Source organism: Pipistrellus kuhlii, unplaced genomic scaffold (assembly GCF_014108245.1).
Source record: "Pipistrellus kuhlii isolate mPipKuh1 unplaced genomic scaffold, mPipKuh1.p scaffold_m20_p_2, whole genome shotgun sequence".
NCBI lineage: Eukaryota > Metazoa > Chordata > Mammalia > Chiroptera > Vespertilionidae > Pipistrellus > Pipistrellus kuhlii.
In genome coordinates this window covers 187240247-187255278 of record NW_023425515.1, presented here as the reverse complement: position 1 = coordinate 187255278, position 15032 = coordinate 187240247, and the positions used below count along the sequence as shown (strand labels likewise).

General features: G+C 59.5%; 1 protein-coding gene across 7 annotated transcripts in view; it reads left to right on the top strand.

The window, feature by feature from the left end:
• The window catches only part of CROCC (ciliary rootlet coiled-coil, rootletin), a 34708-nt gene that overhangs the window by 11226 nt on the left and 8450 nt on the right, over positions 1 to 15032 (top strand). For all 7 annotated transcript variants that reach the window (XM_045585160.1, XM_045585157.1, XM_045585158.1 and 4 more), the window contains 18 exons: positions 421 to 657; positions 1041 to 1137; positions 1778 to 1861; positions 2433 to 2666; positions 3242 to 3441; positions 4514 to 4696; positions 5505 to 5649; positions 6292 to 6438; positions 6750 to 6980; positions 8394 to 8587; positions 8856 to 8983; positions 10468 to 10637; positions 11988 to 12167; positions 12803 to 12937; positions 13193 to 13336; positions 13741 to 13979; positions 14400 to 14559; positions 14756 to 14923. In XM_045585160.1, the coding sequence (XP_045441116.1) occupies positions 421 to 657; positions 1041 to 1137; positions 1778 to 1861; positions 2433 to 2666; positions 3242 to 3441; positions 4514 to 4696; positions 5505 to 5649; positions 6292 to 6438; positions 6750 to 6980; positions 8394 to 8587; positions 8856 to 8983; positions 10468 to 10637; positions 11988 to 12167; positions 12803 to 12937; positions 13193 to 13336; positions 13741 to 13979; positions 14400 to 14559; positions 14756 to 14923 (3076 nt within the window). The remainder of the gene's footprint in view (positions 1 to 420; positions 658 to 1040; positions 1138 to 1777; positions 1862 to 2432; positions 2667 to 3241; positions 3442 to 4513; positions 4697 to 5504; positions 5650 to 6291; positions 6439 to 6749; positions 6981 to 8393; positions 8588 to 8855; positions 8984 to 10467; positions 10638 to 11987; positions 12168 to 12802; positions 12938 to 13192; positions 13337 to 13740; positions 13980 to 14399; positions 14560 to 14755; positions 14924 to 15032) is intronic.

Here is a 15032-nt window from a genome sequence, read left to right as displayed (position 1 = left end):
CACAGAGTGGGTGTGTCGTGATGTATTGAAGAGCAGTCCCTTTGATGGCCATTTAGGTTGCCACCAGCATTTTTCACCTGGACGTGCTGCAGGGGGTCACTGCACAGGCCATTTTCCATGTGTGGGGCATCTCTGTAGGATAAATTTTTGGAAGAGGAGTTGGTGGGTCAGAGAGCTGATCAGTTAGTCATTTGCAGAGCTCTTTCAGAGCTGTGGTTGCCCTCCCAGCAGTGTGGGGGAGGGTCTGTTTTCCCATAGCCTCACCCACACCGTGCATGTGCATTATGTGACGCCCCCTAATCCCCCCCTTCCCCCCTCGCCCCCCGATTCTAATCGGGACAAATGGCATCCCAGTGTAGTTTTAACTGACGCTTGGGAGCCCACCCCCATTCCATCCCTGCTGTGTGTGCTCTCCACTAGGGATCTGCTGCAGCTGGGAGGGGAGCTGGCCCGGACCTCCCGAGCCGTCCAGGAAGCGGGCCTGGGGCTGAGCGTGGGCCTGCAGCTGGCCGAGAGCCGGGCCGAGGCAGCCCTGGAGAAGCAGGCGCTGCTGCAGGCCCAGCTGGAGGCGCAGCTGCGGGACAAGGTGCTGCAGGAGGAGGGCCTGGCCCAGCTGCAGATGCAGAGCAACCTGGACAAGGCCGACTTCAACGCCAGGTGGGTGCCTGGCAGGGACCACACGAGGCAGGGGACGGGCTTGAGCTCAGCCAGTCTTCCCAGACAGACACCCCGTTGGCAGAGTGGGAAACTGAGGTCCACAGGGTTCTTGCCCAGGGCACATCACAAGCAGTTCAACCTCAAATTTGCTCCCAGCTCCTGCAGCCTAGACAAGCCCCAGAGTACGTCCCCAGGAGACAAAGTGGGTGGCAACCTCATTCTCGTTTACGGACAGAGTGACTTGCTCAAGGTCATACAACGAGGGAAGTGAATCCTCGGGTCCCTGCCTTCGGTTTGGGGAAGCTGCAGGACACAGAGCTGGAGGGTTTAAGGACACGCTGGGGTGGGTCTCCCATTCACCTCTGTGGCTCCCCCGCCTCCAGAGTGACAGAGCTGGCCCTGACCGTGGAGCGCCTTCAGAACCAGAACCTGGAGAAGGATCGGGTCAACAAGGCCCTCACTGAGAAGCTGGAGGCCCTGGTGAGATGCGGCCGCCCTCGAGGTGTGGCAGGGCGGGATGGGACACTGCCCAGATCCATGGACACAGGCCGAGGGCTGGGCTGTTAGGCCACCCTGGAGCATCACCAGACTCTGTCACCCCTCGTTAATTGAGCAGCTAGTGTGTGCTAGGCTCAGTGTGAGCACACTTACCTCTTTTGTCCCATTTTATCCTCTCAGCGGCCCTATAACAGGACCTCTACCTACAGATGAGAAACCCAAGGCCCAAGGGGAAATACTTTCCCAGAGACTCAGACTGCGGAGTCGGGACTTGAGCTCATGCCTGTAACCTGGTAGTCCAGGGCTCTTTCTATTGCAACTCAGCTGCCTCCCCACCCGAGGGTGCTGCCTGGGTTGGTCACCCTTCTGTGTGGGGCCAGGCCCGGTTCTAGGTCCAGCTCTTCCCCAGGAGGCTGTGTGACCCGAGGTTGGACACTGCACTTCTCTGGGCCTAGTCCGTTCAGGGCACTCAGGGCTGCTGTGAGGTTGCCAAGCGGCCGGACCAGGGTCATGGCCTTCAAGGATACCCGATGGGAGGGTGCCCAGGGAGGGAAATGAGTAGGTTTCAGATTGGGGCACAGACCCTGACCTCGCTCTCTGCGTCTCTTCGCCACCCCCCTAGGAATCCCTGCAGCTCCAGGAGCAGCCCGCGATGGACACAGAGGAGGGAGATGGGCTGCAGCAGACCCTGAGGGACCTGGCACAGGTGTGAGGCGGGGGGAGCCGGAGAGGCCAGAGGGTGGGAGCTGGGCAGGGCCGGGCCAGGCCGTGCAGAGCCGCCACCTCCGCTGGTGGCCTTGACCAGAACTGCAAGTGGTTGGGGAACCTGCGGGCCCTGCCTGTGAGAGGTTCAGACCCATCTGTGAGAAAAGCTAAGTGAACTCTTCGCAGTACATGGGAGGCCTTCCCTGGCGGGCTGAGGGCTGTGAGCTCTCAGACTCCCCGTTGGCAGAGTGGGAAACTGAGGTCCAGAGGGCTCTTGCCCAGGGCACATCACAAGCAGTTCAACCTCTGATACCAAATTTGCTATCCGGGCGAGCTCCCCTCCCAGTTGATACCAAATTTGATGCCAAATTTACCTAAGCTTCCTTCCAACAAGTGGAAGTGGAAGCGGAATCTGGAAGACTTGTTGGAAGGGAGCTTAGGCTGTGCCGCAGATTTTGGGATGAATGTTAGTCTCATGACCCCTGCTGCCACCCCTCTGCCCCTACTGGGCCTCTTTGCCCAATAACCTCCCTACTGCCCCGCTCCTTCTGCCTCCCTATCCCGCCCCTCAGGCCGTCCTGTCGGACATGGAGAGCGGGGTCCAGCTGAGTGGCTCGGAGCACACCGCCGATGCGTCGGACGGCAGCCTGCGGGGCCTCTCGGGGCCCAGGACGCCATCCCCGTCGCGGCGCTCCTCGCCTCGCCGCGGTCGCTCCCCGCGCCGAGGCCCATCCCCAGCCTGTTCGGACTCCTCTGTGCTCACCCTGATCCACTCTGCGCTGCACAAACGCCAACTACAGGTCCAGGTAGGAGGGGGCCCCGCGTCCTGGGGGAGAGGTCTGGGCAGCCCAGGGGCGCAGCGTGAGCATCCCGGGGAGGAGTCAGAGCCCTGAGAAAGGAGTCGGGACTCTGTAGGTGGCTGAGTTCTCAGGGGTAGAATCTGAGCCCAGAGTGGGAGGGGCTTGGGCAGCTGGGGGCGGAGTCTGAGGGGGGAGGAGCCTGGAATAAAAAAGCAGATGAGGTTCCCTAATTGGACAGAGCTAGGACCTGGGAAAAGGCCGGCGAGGAGGCGCTGCTCAGGATGAGGGGAGCCTGGGGGTAAAGTCTGAACCTGGAAGCAAAGGGCAGGAGCCTGGAGGGGGAATGTGCATTGGTTTGGCATCTTGAGGGCTGGGGTGGGGCGGGGTTTGCTGGGGACCTCAGGACGATGGAGGCTGAGTCCAGGGGGAGGGCTCAGCTCAGGGAGTGGAGACCTAGCCACGCTCCTGCCTCAGGCCTGGCATAGGGTAGGCTGCTTGCTGTTCATCCCTGGAACTGGCACAGAAGCAGGGGGCTCTGAGGGCTCAGTGGCTCTCCAGACTCAGTGGTTCCCATGCCACAGGACATGCGTGGGCGCTACGAGGCCAGCCAGGACCTCCTGGGCACGCTGCGGAAGCAGCTCAGTGACAGCGAGGGTGAGCGCCGTGCCCTGGAGGAACAGCTGCAGCGTCTGCGGGACAAGGCCGATGGGGCCGCCCAGGCCCAGGAGGACGCCCAGCGCGAGGCCCAGCGCCTGCGCAGTGCCATCGAGCTCCTGAACAGGTGCCCGGGAGGTAGTGGGGGCCTCGAAGGATAAATCAGTGTCTGGGCCCAGCACCAGCCCAAACCTGTCAGCGTGCAGATTTGCACCAATATGTTCATAACCAGCCATGTGTGTATGTTTTCCGGCAGTGAGGTAGCAAACGTTTCCTGTACACCTACTGTGTGCCAGGCTTGTTGCCAGGCATTTTATGTGTACGGTATTATCTGCCAGAGCTTGAGAGGCTTGTCCAAGCTCACAGGATGTGGCCGGGATAGGAACTGGAAAACAATGACAGCAAAACCAATGCTTCCCACTCCCGGGAAGGAGAAGGCTTTTGAGTTGTGTGCACAATGACCACCTCACCTTGCTTTCTGCTATTTTTACTTATTATCATGTTGTATGTTTTCCCACCTACTGCCAGCTTTCATATCTTGTATGTTTAAGGGCTGCTCCTTCAAGCGATGAGGTGGGACAGTGAGAGATATGACCACCATCAGCCCTCAGCCTGAGCTGGAAACCCCGCTGGCTCAGAAGGAGGCGTCCTCCCATTGGTTGTGACTGCTGGGGTTGGGAGAATGGCCACACTCTGCAAATTGTCAGTTCCCAGTTGCTGCCTCCCCCTGTCCTGCTCTGGCTACCGTGTGCCGCTGGCCTGTGCAGCAGGAAGCGCTGAGATCTGGACAGACCCAGCTCCATGGAGCCTCCCAGAATTGAGGGACGGGGGCAGCGGGGTTATAGAGGCATCTACTGGTCATATCGGACTAGCAAGCTGGCAGCACAATTGCTCACATATCCCAGGAGCCTAACTTCTTCAACCTGGTGGAGATAGTGCCTCTGCCTCCGTCTGTCCCACTGAGCCCCCAAGAGGGTAGTTTGGGGGAGAAGGAAAGCCAGGTTCCCTCTGCTAGGATGAGTCAGCTTCAGGGAGATGGAGATGAAATGAGTTGGCCGTGGGCATGGTCAGGGAAGGCTTCCTGGAGGCAGGTGCCTTCGAGGACGGAGGATGTGGCTCGCACGTAGGACAGCAGCACAGCTGTTCGTCCGGATGGGAGCAGCCCCACATCCCCTCCAGCTCCTCTCCCCGCCCTGCAGGGAGAAGGACAGCCTGTCCCACAGCCTGCAGGCGGCCCAGCAGCAGGCTGAGGAGCTGCGGCAGGAGCGCGAGAAGCTACAGGCGACCCAGGAGGAGCTGCGGCGCCAGCGGGACCGGCTGGAGGAGGAGAAGGAGGACACGGCGCAGGATGGCGCGCGGGCACGCAGGGAGCTCGAGCGGAGGTGCGTGGCTTCTGCCTCCCACCGAGGCCACCTGAATGGGCTTTGGGGCAACTGACTGTGTCCCTGGGGCTGGAGAGCACCTGGCCTCCTGCCGTCTGAAGAGGTCCTCTGATGAGGTGTGGTCACTCCCTGAGATCCGAACACTGGAGGGAAGAAGAGTGTGGATAGTAATAACAATAATTAAAATACCAGTAGTAATATTAACATTGTTTTTTTCAAATTAAAGTTACAGTAATATTAGTACTAATAATGCTAAGGGCAAGACATCATTTTAAGCAATTAGATCATCTTATTTAACCCTCAGGATAACTCTATGTTATAGGAGTTATTATTAGCCCCCATTTTATGGATGGTGAAACTGAGGCACAGAGAAGTCCTATAATTTCCTAAGGGTCACAGCTAGTTAGTAAAAGAGCCAGGATTTAAACCCAAGCATTATGCCCATTACTCTGAAGCGTTAACCTCTTAACCACTGCACTGTTTACTTCTCTGAGACATGTCATAATGATATCCAGTACATTTTTCTTGTTTCTAAAGACCCTTGTAGAGCTCTATCAGGCACTATCTTACATATTTCATGTATCCTTATAACAACTTTGTTATAAAAGGCCCATTTTGCAGATGTGAAAACTGAGGCCCAGAGTCACAGAGCCAAAAGGCGGTGACCCTGGCTGTCCTTCTGGTAAAGTTCTTGCCACCAGGGCTCCTGCCTCAGCCCTGACCCCCCAGCCTGTTCCAGATTGCCTGGCTGCGGGAGATGCAGGGCGGGGAAGTGACATGGGGCACTCTCCCGCCTTCTGTCCCACAGCATTAGACAACTGGAGCAGCTGGAAGCAAAGCGCTCGGGGCTGGCGAAGGAGCTGGTGGAGGTGAGGGAGGCGCTGAGCTGTGCCACGCTGCAGCGGGATGTGCTACAGGCTGAGAAGGCCGAGGTGGCCGAGGCGCTGACCAAGGTGTGTCCCTGTTTGCCTCACAAACACAAACCCACCTCTGCCCAGGCCCCAGCCCTTCTCACTCTGGCCACAGACTGACCCTTATTTCAGGCTGACCTCTGACCCTGATCACAGGCAGAACCCTTCCTTTTGGACTCAGGCTAACCTTTGACCCAGACCACATACTACCTCTGACCTCAGACATACGTGAACTCATCTCTATTAGTGGCTGTGTCCCCGCTTTTCCAGATGCTCCTGGGCAGTGCCTGTAGTTCAGGTCATCCAGGCCCATCTCTGAGCATGGGCTTAGGGTCTGTGAGAACTGGGGCACAGTCCTTAGCAAGTGTCTGTCCCACTCCCTGTAGTCTGGGCCCTGAGCTGTGCCACCCCGAGACCCCGCTCTGGGGAACCCTCTGCCCTGCTCTGCAGGGTGCAGCTGCTTTTCAGTAGCTTTCTAGACAGCAGGCCTTGTGCAGTGATTTTCTCATCTTGTGTCTCCCTTGTCCCTCTATTTGTCTCTGTGTTTCTTGTTTCTCCTCACCCTCTTGCCTCTCCCCATCTCTCCATGTCTCTGCACATCTCTTCCCATCGCTCCTGTCTCTGTTCCTCTCTCCATCTCTCCCCGCCTGATCGTCTCTGGCTGCCCCATTCTGGACCCTGCAGGCTGAGGCTGGCCGCATGGACCTCGAGCTCTCACTGACCAAGCTGAGGGCGGAGGAGGCCTCTCTGCGGGACTCCTTGTCCAAGCTGAGCGCCCTCAACGAGAGCCTTGCACAGGACAAGCTGGGTCTGAACCACCTCGTCGCCCAGGTATGCCGTGTGCCAGCGTGTCCACCTGCCTTGCCCACCTGTGCCCCTTAACTCAGAGACCCCACTAGGCTCCTCTGTCTCCATACCTCTCGCCCTCTGCCTTTCTGTCTCTGTCCTTCTGTCTCTGACTCTGTCTGTCTATCCTCTCTTGCCCGGTCTGAGAGGAAAGTTCTGTGGGCCCTTCTCCCTTCCTCCCTCCCCCCAGTGTTCACTGCCCTTCCCCCGAGGTGGCGGTGGCCCTTGGTCCTGGGTGGGACCCCATCCCCCAGGTGGAGGGGCTGGGCTGATCTGCTGACGCACTGGCCACTCAGCTGGAGGAGGAGAAGGCCGCCCTGCTGGGCCAGCAGCGGCGAGTGGAGCAGGAGGCCACGCTGGCGAGGGAGGAGCAGGAGCGGCTGGAGCAGCTGCGGCTGGAGCAGGAGGTGGACCGGCAGGGCCTGGAGGGCTCCCTGCGGGTGGCGGAGCAGGCCCGGGAGGCCCTGGAGCACCAGGTGCCCACGCTGCGCCAGGAACGCTGCCGGCTGCAGGAGCAGCTGGCCCAGGTGGGTGACAGGGAGGATGCGGAGCAGGGGGGCGAGGGTTCTGGGCTCCCAGCCTCCGACACCTGTCCTGGGTAATGCGCAGGCTCAGGAGCCTGAATATGGTTTTAGGCTCAGCCCCGCTTCTCTTAACTGGGCCCCTGGGCAAACTACTCCACCCCCCCCCCTTCACCCCCCCATGCTTCAGTCACCCCATCGGTAACACGGGGCTAATCATTCTTTTTTTAAAATATATTTTTAGCCGAAACTGGTTTGGCTCAGTGGATAGAGTGTCAGCCTGTGGACTGAATGGTCCCCGGTTTGATTCCAGTCAAAGGCATGTACCTTGGTTGCGGGCACATCCCCAGTAGGGGGTGTGCAAGAGGCGGCTGATTGATGACTCTCTCTCATCATGTTTCTAACTATCTCTCTCCCTTCCTCTCTGTAAAAAACCAATTAAAAAAAAATATATATATATATATTATTGATTTCAGAGAGGAAGGGAGAAGGAGAGAGAGACAGACACATCAATGATGAGAGAGAATCATTGATTGGCTGCCTCCTGCACATCCTCAGGGGACGAGCCCACAACCTGGGCATGTGCCCTTGACTGGAATCAAACCTGGGACCCTTCAGTCTGAAGGCTGATGCTCTACCCACTGAGCCAAACCGGCTAGAGCACATGTGTCAAACACAAGGCCCGCGGGCCAAATCCGTCCCGCCAGGCCTTGCAATGTGGCCCGCACCGCGCTGTCATCACTGCACTCCACTGCGTTTCCATCACAATGACAGTTTATGACTGTTCAGTAAACCATTCGGCCCTCGATTTAGGCTGGATTTTAGATTTTGGCCCCTTCTCTGATTGAGTTCGACACCCCTAGGCTAGGGCTTAATTGTTCTTATCACAAAGGGTTGTTCTGAAGAGGACACCTGTGGAAGACTTGGCAGCTGAATCACTCTCAGTAACAATTCCCAGTGTGATAATGGGAAGAGAATTTTAGAACTGGGATGTGAGACTTGTTGGGACAACATAGCTTAGGGTTTTAGGGATCCAGTGACCTTTATATGGCATGCCGGGCTCCTGGGAGGGGCCTCTAGGGTACGGGCCTCGGCTGCAGGGAGCGGGGCTCCATGTTCCCATCCTGAGGCCTGCAAAGCAGCGCTCCTTTGGGCTGTTTTATATGCTCAGCTTCTCTGGAAGGTCGGGGGTGTGACCCAAACTGAGTGAGGACCCTCGTGTGTGTGTATTGCAGGTTCAGAGAAGTCTGCGATTTGTCCAAGTACACACAGCACATCAGGGTGGAGACTGGGCTTGAACCCTGCTCTCCTGCCTGTTAGGCCAGGGCTGGGTCCGGCCCGGGGTTGGGGTCCTGCATGATGGGGAGGCTGGGAGTTTCTGGGGGAGGAGGGTGCTCACAGTGCCTGGGTGGGTGCCAGCTCTCCCGGCAGCTGAGCGGGCGCGAGCATGAGCTGGAGCAGGCCCGGCGGGAGACACAACGGCAGGTAGAGGCACTGGAGCGGGCGACCCGAGAGAAGGAGGCACTGGCCAAGGAGCGGGCCGGGCTGGCTGTGCAGCTGGCGGCAGCTGAGCGTGAAGGCCGAACCCTGTTGGAAGAAGCCACACGCCTTCGGTAAGGCTTTGGGCTCTGCCCAGCCCTCTGGGGGAGGAGGGGTGTCTGCCTGGGGCCACCAGCCTCACCCTGGTGTTGGCCCACAGTCAGTTGCTGAGGAGCAGGGCTTGCCAATGCGTCCTAGCTAAGGCTCAGGCTCCCCAGGGAGCGTGGGACCGGCTGGGCAGGTGGGCTGGCACCTGGCCCATGGCTGGCCCCGCCCTGGAATCCACAGTTTCCTGGGGCCCCGGAGGCTGAGGCCTGAGGCCTGAGGGGTTGTGTGCTGCAGCTTGGAGAAAGAAGCCCTGGAGAGCAGCCTGTTTGAGGTGCAGCGGCAGCTGGCCCAGCTCGAGGCCCGTCGGGAGCAGCTGGAAGCTGACGGGCAGGCCCTGCTTCTGGCCAAGGAGGCCCTGACTGGTATGGAGGGGTCGTGGGTGGGGTGGGTTAGTCTGAGCCAGGAACTGGCTCCAGCTCAGACTAACCTGTCAAGGTCTGGGGTCTCACAGAAGTTGGGATCACTGGCTTTGGAGTGTGGCTGACCTGGGTTCCAATCCTGCCACTTAGATCTGAGCAAGCCCCTTCCCCACTGGGCCACAGGGTCCTCATCTGACATTAGAGGTGCTACTGCCAGCCTTCTAAGGCTTGCCAGGAAGGGGTGAGGCGAGCATTTGAGGCCTGCCACAGCGCCTGGTTCAGTCAATGGTGCCTGTTGCTTATTGTCATCAGGGCCCTGGGAGAGTTCCGAGTTCTCTGTGGAGCCACCACTGCTTTTCTGAATGACTCTCGGCCCTACAGTCCCATCCCTGCTTCTCTCCACATGCCCCACCCGGTTTCTTGGACCATGAAAATTAATTTTCCAGTCCTCATCCACCTGAGCCAGACAGAACTAGAAAGGGAAATGCTGAAAGATGGTTGGGATGATTTTTTTTTAAGTGTTTGTTTTTTAAAAAAAAAATGTTTTATTGATTTTTTTACAGAGAAGAAGGAAGAGGGAGAGAGAGTTAGAAACATTGATGAGTGAGAAACATCGATTAGCTGCCTCTTGCATACTCCCTATTGGGTATGTGCCCACAACCAAGGCACATGCCCTTGACCGGAATCGAACCTGGGACCCTTCAGTCCACAGGCCGATGCTCTATCCACTGAGCCAAATCAGCTAGGGCTGTGGGGATGGTTTGTAGATTGTCCTCAGCGGGTGCACCTCCCCAGAGTCCCTCCCTTAGTGCTGACAGTTCCCCAGGTTTGTCCGTGGCCATTAGTCCTTAAAGGGACGCCTCATGGCCGAAGCCGGTTTGGCTCAGTGGTAGAGCGTCTGTCTGCGGACTGAAAGGTCCCAGGTTCGATTCTGGTCAAGGGCACGTACCTTGGTTGTGGGCACATCCCCGGTAGGGGTTGTGCAAGAGGCAGCTGGTCGATGTTTTTCTCTCATTGATGTTTCTAGCTCTCTATCTCTCTCCCTTTCTCTGTGTTAAAAATCAATAAAATATATTTTGAAAAGAAAAGAAAAAAAAAGGGGGGGACGCCTCATGGAAGCTGTGCGGCTTTGGGAAACTGCCTGCTCCTCTGAGCCTCCATATCCTCATCTGCAATGACCTGTAGTAAGCAGTCAATTACGGGGGCTGCTGTCCTCCCCATTGGTGGGAGCCTCCCCATCAGACATTTCAAACCTTTGATGCCATCCCAGGGAGGGAGGGAGGAGGCAGGGCCTGTGGGCTCCAGCAGCAGATGGGGAAACTGAGGCCCAGAGGGTGAGGCACTTCTCCAAGGGAACCCAGCCCAGGTACCCGGGGGGCCCTCTCTCCTCTGGGATTTCGCCTCCGTGGCTCACCTGGCTGGAGTAGGCTGGTCCACAGGGAGGCACTGACCCAAGTCTGCCCCCTCTCACCGCCCTTCCTGTGCAGGAGAACTGGCAGGCCTCCGGCAGCAGATGGCAGCGGCAGAGGAGAAGGCGGCTCTGGACAAGGAGCTGATGGGCCAGAAGCTGGTGCAGGCGCAACGGGAGGCCCAGGCCTCTCTGCGGGAGCAGCGGGCAGCCCACGAGGAGGACATGCAGCGACTCCAGCGAGAGAAGGTTCGGGTGGGCGAACCGCCTCTGTGATCTTCTCCCTCTGCCTCGGATTCCACCTCTGTGAAGTAGAACTTTATTTCTGTTTGGAGGCCCTGGGGGCAGCCGAGAGGAAACACTGGGGACGCCTTATCAAACATACAGATTTGGTCTAGCCCTGGTGATCCTGATTCAGGAAGGCACTTTCATTTGTAAGAAATGCTGTTTGCATTTGAAGGACCATTCTGGGACCTGAACACATAGTGTGGAAGGTGAGGGGCCTGGTCACTACAAGACAGAACAGAGCTGTCTAAGAACACTGGCTCTGGAGTCCTATTGCCTGGGTTTGGATCTGATCTAGGCCACATATTGGTTATGTAACCTGTGGTCTCTGTGCCCTCATTTCCTCATCTGTAACAATGGGGATACGGATAATATAGGGTATTGTGAGGATGAGGTGAGATAATCCATATAAAGGGCTTAATATAGAGAACTGCACTTTGAAATAAATGCTGGTTGCTATTTTTACGGTGGGAGGTGGACAGGGCTGCCTGTGTCAGAGGTTCAGGCTGTCCTGCAGGACCCCAGGGGGCGCCATTCACTGTGTAGTCTTGGCCTTGTAGTATCACATTCGTCCAGCAGGTGGCAGTGAAGCATTGGAAGTTTCACAAAGGTGCCAGGCACTGATTGCACTCGGACCCTGGGTGGGGTGTTCTTTTCCTGTGGGTTCCACCCACCCAGTCCCCAAGGAGCAAACTCCTGTGCCGTCTTTACTCTCCCTGCCCTGCCTGACTTGGCCTCTTCATGCCACCAGGTCTGTACTCTTTCCTGCTACTCTGCCACCCGCAACCCTAAACCCCTTTTATCCTCACAGCCAGCCCAACTCCCCTCAACCCCTACCTGCAATCCAGGTTCTTTTTCTCAGTTCCCGAACAACTCTAGTCTGAAATTTAGATTGCTCCTCATCAGTCTGGCTTCAGGGTCTCTGTTGCCTCGACTCTCCTCCCCGGTTGCTGCCGTTGGCTCTGGCCCATTGCTCACCACGTTCCCCTCGTAGTCCAAACTCCAGTGACCCTTACATATTATGATGTCCCTGTATGCCATGCTTTCTCCTCCCTCCAGGCCATCTCTGGGATGTACTCTGTGCCTGAGGTTCTCTCCCGCCCCCTTTTCCTGGCTGACTGCTACTCGTCTCCCTCCGGGAAACATTCTCCACCCCCAGACCAGGGCTGCTGCTCCTCGGGGCTCCTGCAAGCCTGGCATGTCCCAGCCACAGCCCTTCCCATCCACCCCACAGTGTAGTTTCCTGGTCCCCTGTCTCTCAGGGTCTGGGGTACAGGTGACCTTGCAGCCTCACGGGTCACATGTCCCCCCCAGGAGACAGCATGGCGGGAGCTGGAGGCCGAACGGGCCCAACTGCAGAGTCAGCTGCAGCGGGAGCGGGAGGAGCTGCTGGCCCGGCTGGAGGCCGAGAAGGAGGAGCTGAGCGAGGAGATCGCCGCCCTGCAGCAGGAGCGTGACGAGGGCCTGCTCCTGGCCGAGAGTGAGAAGCAGCAGGTTCGTGAGCCCCGGTGTGGCCCCCGCTGCTGCTGAGGGGCCCGGTTCCGGGGCTGGTTCCCGCTTAGCCACCCGGCAGTCGGGAGCTAGGAGCCCACGCCGTGCCTGCTACACAGCCGGAGCCTACTGAGCGGCAGCCACGATCGTGACACCATGAGCGCTGGTTCCAGGAAAGCTGCCCCACGTTCTCCCATCTGCCCTCCCACCCAGGCTGGGCAGGGCGTCCCCATGGCTGCTTTCTGAGCAGTCTCCCCGATGCCCACATGCACCAGCTGACCCGCCTCAAAAGGAACGCACTCCTGACTTTCCGTAATGTCACGAGGGCAGGGCAGACTGCATCTTTCCTTTCTCTCCACCAGCTCTGCCACCCTCCCTGGACGAGTCACTGGGCCCCTCTGAGCCTCTGTTTCCCCATCTGTAAAGTGGGATAATGGAGGGCCTGCTTCAGGGTTGTTGTAGCATGTTAGTGAGATAGAGTTATGTCCATGGCCAGTTACTGTTACTCTTGTATCATCCTTTTCTGGGGCTTTGGGAGGGTGAGCCTGTACCTCTGTCCTGGCATGGACATGCCCAGGCCCAGGCACGCCCCCAAGACCAACTAACCCCCCCGGCTCTTCACTCTCCGCCTCCGCCAGGCCCTGTCGCTAAAGGAGTCTGAGAAGACAGCGCTGTCGGAGAAATTGATGGGCACACAGCACAGCCTGGCTGCCATCTCCCTGGAGATGGAGCGACAGAAGCGAGATGCTCAGAGCCGGCAGGAGCAGGACCGGGTAGGTGGGCCTCCGTCTGAGCCCCCGTCTGAGGGGGAGGCCTGGCTCTGCCCTGGGGAACCCCTGTCTGAGGGGGAGGCCTGGCTCTGCCCTGGGGAGCCCCTGTCTGAGAGAGACGCGTTATACAGACAGCACTCTTTAGGCATCGAGGGGTCACAGAGGGTCTGGCAGGCCAGCGGGAGGGGCCATGCGAGGAGCTGAAGGTGGGGTGCTGGCGAAGGGGCACAGCACCCTCTGAGGGGCCGTCTGCCCTAGAGCACCATGAACAGCCTGACCTCCGAGCTGCGGGACCTGCGGGCCCAGCTGGAAGAGGCGGCCGCGGCCCACGCGCAGGAGGCGAAGAGGCTGCAGGAGCAGGCCCGAGACCTGGGCAGGCAGCGGGAATCCTGCGGCCGCGAGGTGAGCCCCCCGCCCACACCCTTCCGGGCCGCACCCCCTGCGTGCTGCTGGGGGCCCGGTTCGGTGGGGGTCCAGAAAGATGGAAGGCTCTTTCCTGCATTCATGGGGGCACATGCACGGCCAACTGAGAAAGGAGGCAGCAAGCACGTGTTAAGTCCTTGTTACATACACGTGCGACGGGGGCACTCGGGTCATCCCTGCCCTTTGGCCTCGTCCGTAGGATGACCCTGATTATTTCAGACCCAAACACTGCTGACTCCGGCTTGCTTCTCCTGAGGGCTGAGTGTAGGCAGAGCGACGGGGCAGGTGCCCCATGGCCAAGAGCCTGGGGATGGGATGGTTTCCGCCAAGGCCCAGCCTGAGTGGGGCCCGGCCCCGCCCAGTGACCACCAGGGTCCCCACAGGCAGAGGAGCTGCGGACCCAGCTGCGCCTGCTGGAGGATGCCCGGGACGGGCTGCGGCGGGAGCTGCTGGAGGCCCAGCGCAAGGCCCGGGAGAGCCAGGACGGCCGCGAGGCCCAGCGGCAGGAGGCGGCCGAGCTGCGGCGCAGCCTGAGCGAGGGCGCCAAGGAGCGCGAGGCCCTGCGGCGGTCCAACGAGGAGCTGCGTGCCGCCGTGAAGAAGGCCGAGAGCGAGCGGATCAGGTGGGGAGGCCGGAGGGACCAGCCCAGCGTCCTTCCCTGAGCCCTGACCTTCACGCTGAATTCTGTCCCCGGAAGCTACCTTCCCCCCCAGGTTCAGGGGAGACGGCACAGGTGGGGGGCGGTTTGAACCAAGCCAGGCACTGATGGCAGGGGAAGGGTGGCGGCAGGCAGGGTTGGGTCCTGGTGGCATCTCCCTGGAGACTTAGTGCGGACGTGCCCCCTCCCTCAGCCACTGGTCCGTCTCTCCCAGCCTGGAGGGGTCAGCTCAGGGCAGGGCCACATCGACACACCGCACTGGGGGCACCTTCAGGCCAAGAACCAGTCGGACCCATCCCAAGAATATCGCGGAGAGACTTTTGTGTGGAGCCACACTATGCTCTCCCCAGAACCTAAGCTGCCTCTGACCCCTGCCCTTTCCAGCCTGAAGCTTGCCAACGAGGACAAGGAGCAGAAGCTGGCGCTCCTCGAAGAGGCCCGGGCGGCCACGGGCAAGGAGGCCGGGGACCTGCGGGCCGGGCTGCAGGAGGTGGAGCGCTCCCGGCTGGAGGCCCGGAGGGAGCTGCAGGAGCTGCGGCGGCAGGTACCCTCCTCCCGGGGCACCTGCTGTCTGCCCCTGGGCCCGGGCACCCCTTTCTGGAGCCAAGGGCCCTCCCTGTGTGAAACCAGGGGCTTACACTAGAACACCGGAAGCTTCGAGCACTCACCAACACCAGGGGCCAGGGGGGCTGTGGTGCTGAGACTGGGCCTCCGTCTGACCTGTGTCCGCCCTCTCACAGATGAAGATGCTGGACAGTGAGAACGCCAGGCTGGGCAGGGAGCTGGCGGAGCTGCAGGGCCGTCTGGCGCTCGGCGAGCGGGCAGAAAAGGAGGGCCGGAGGGAAGCCCTGGGCCTCCGACAGAAGCTGCAGAAGGGCGAGGCCAGCCTGGAGGCCTTGCGACAGGAGGTAACTAAGGGGGTGGCGGGCTGCCTGGAGGGAGAGGGTCCTAGGAGGCAGCCAGGCACCACTACCCGGCCTTGCCCTTGACCCCATGCCTTGAGAATCTTCCCCAGAT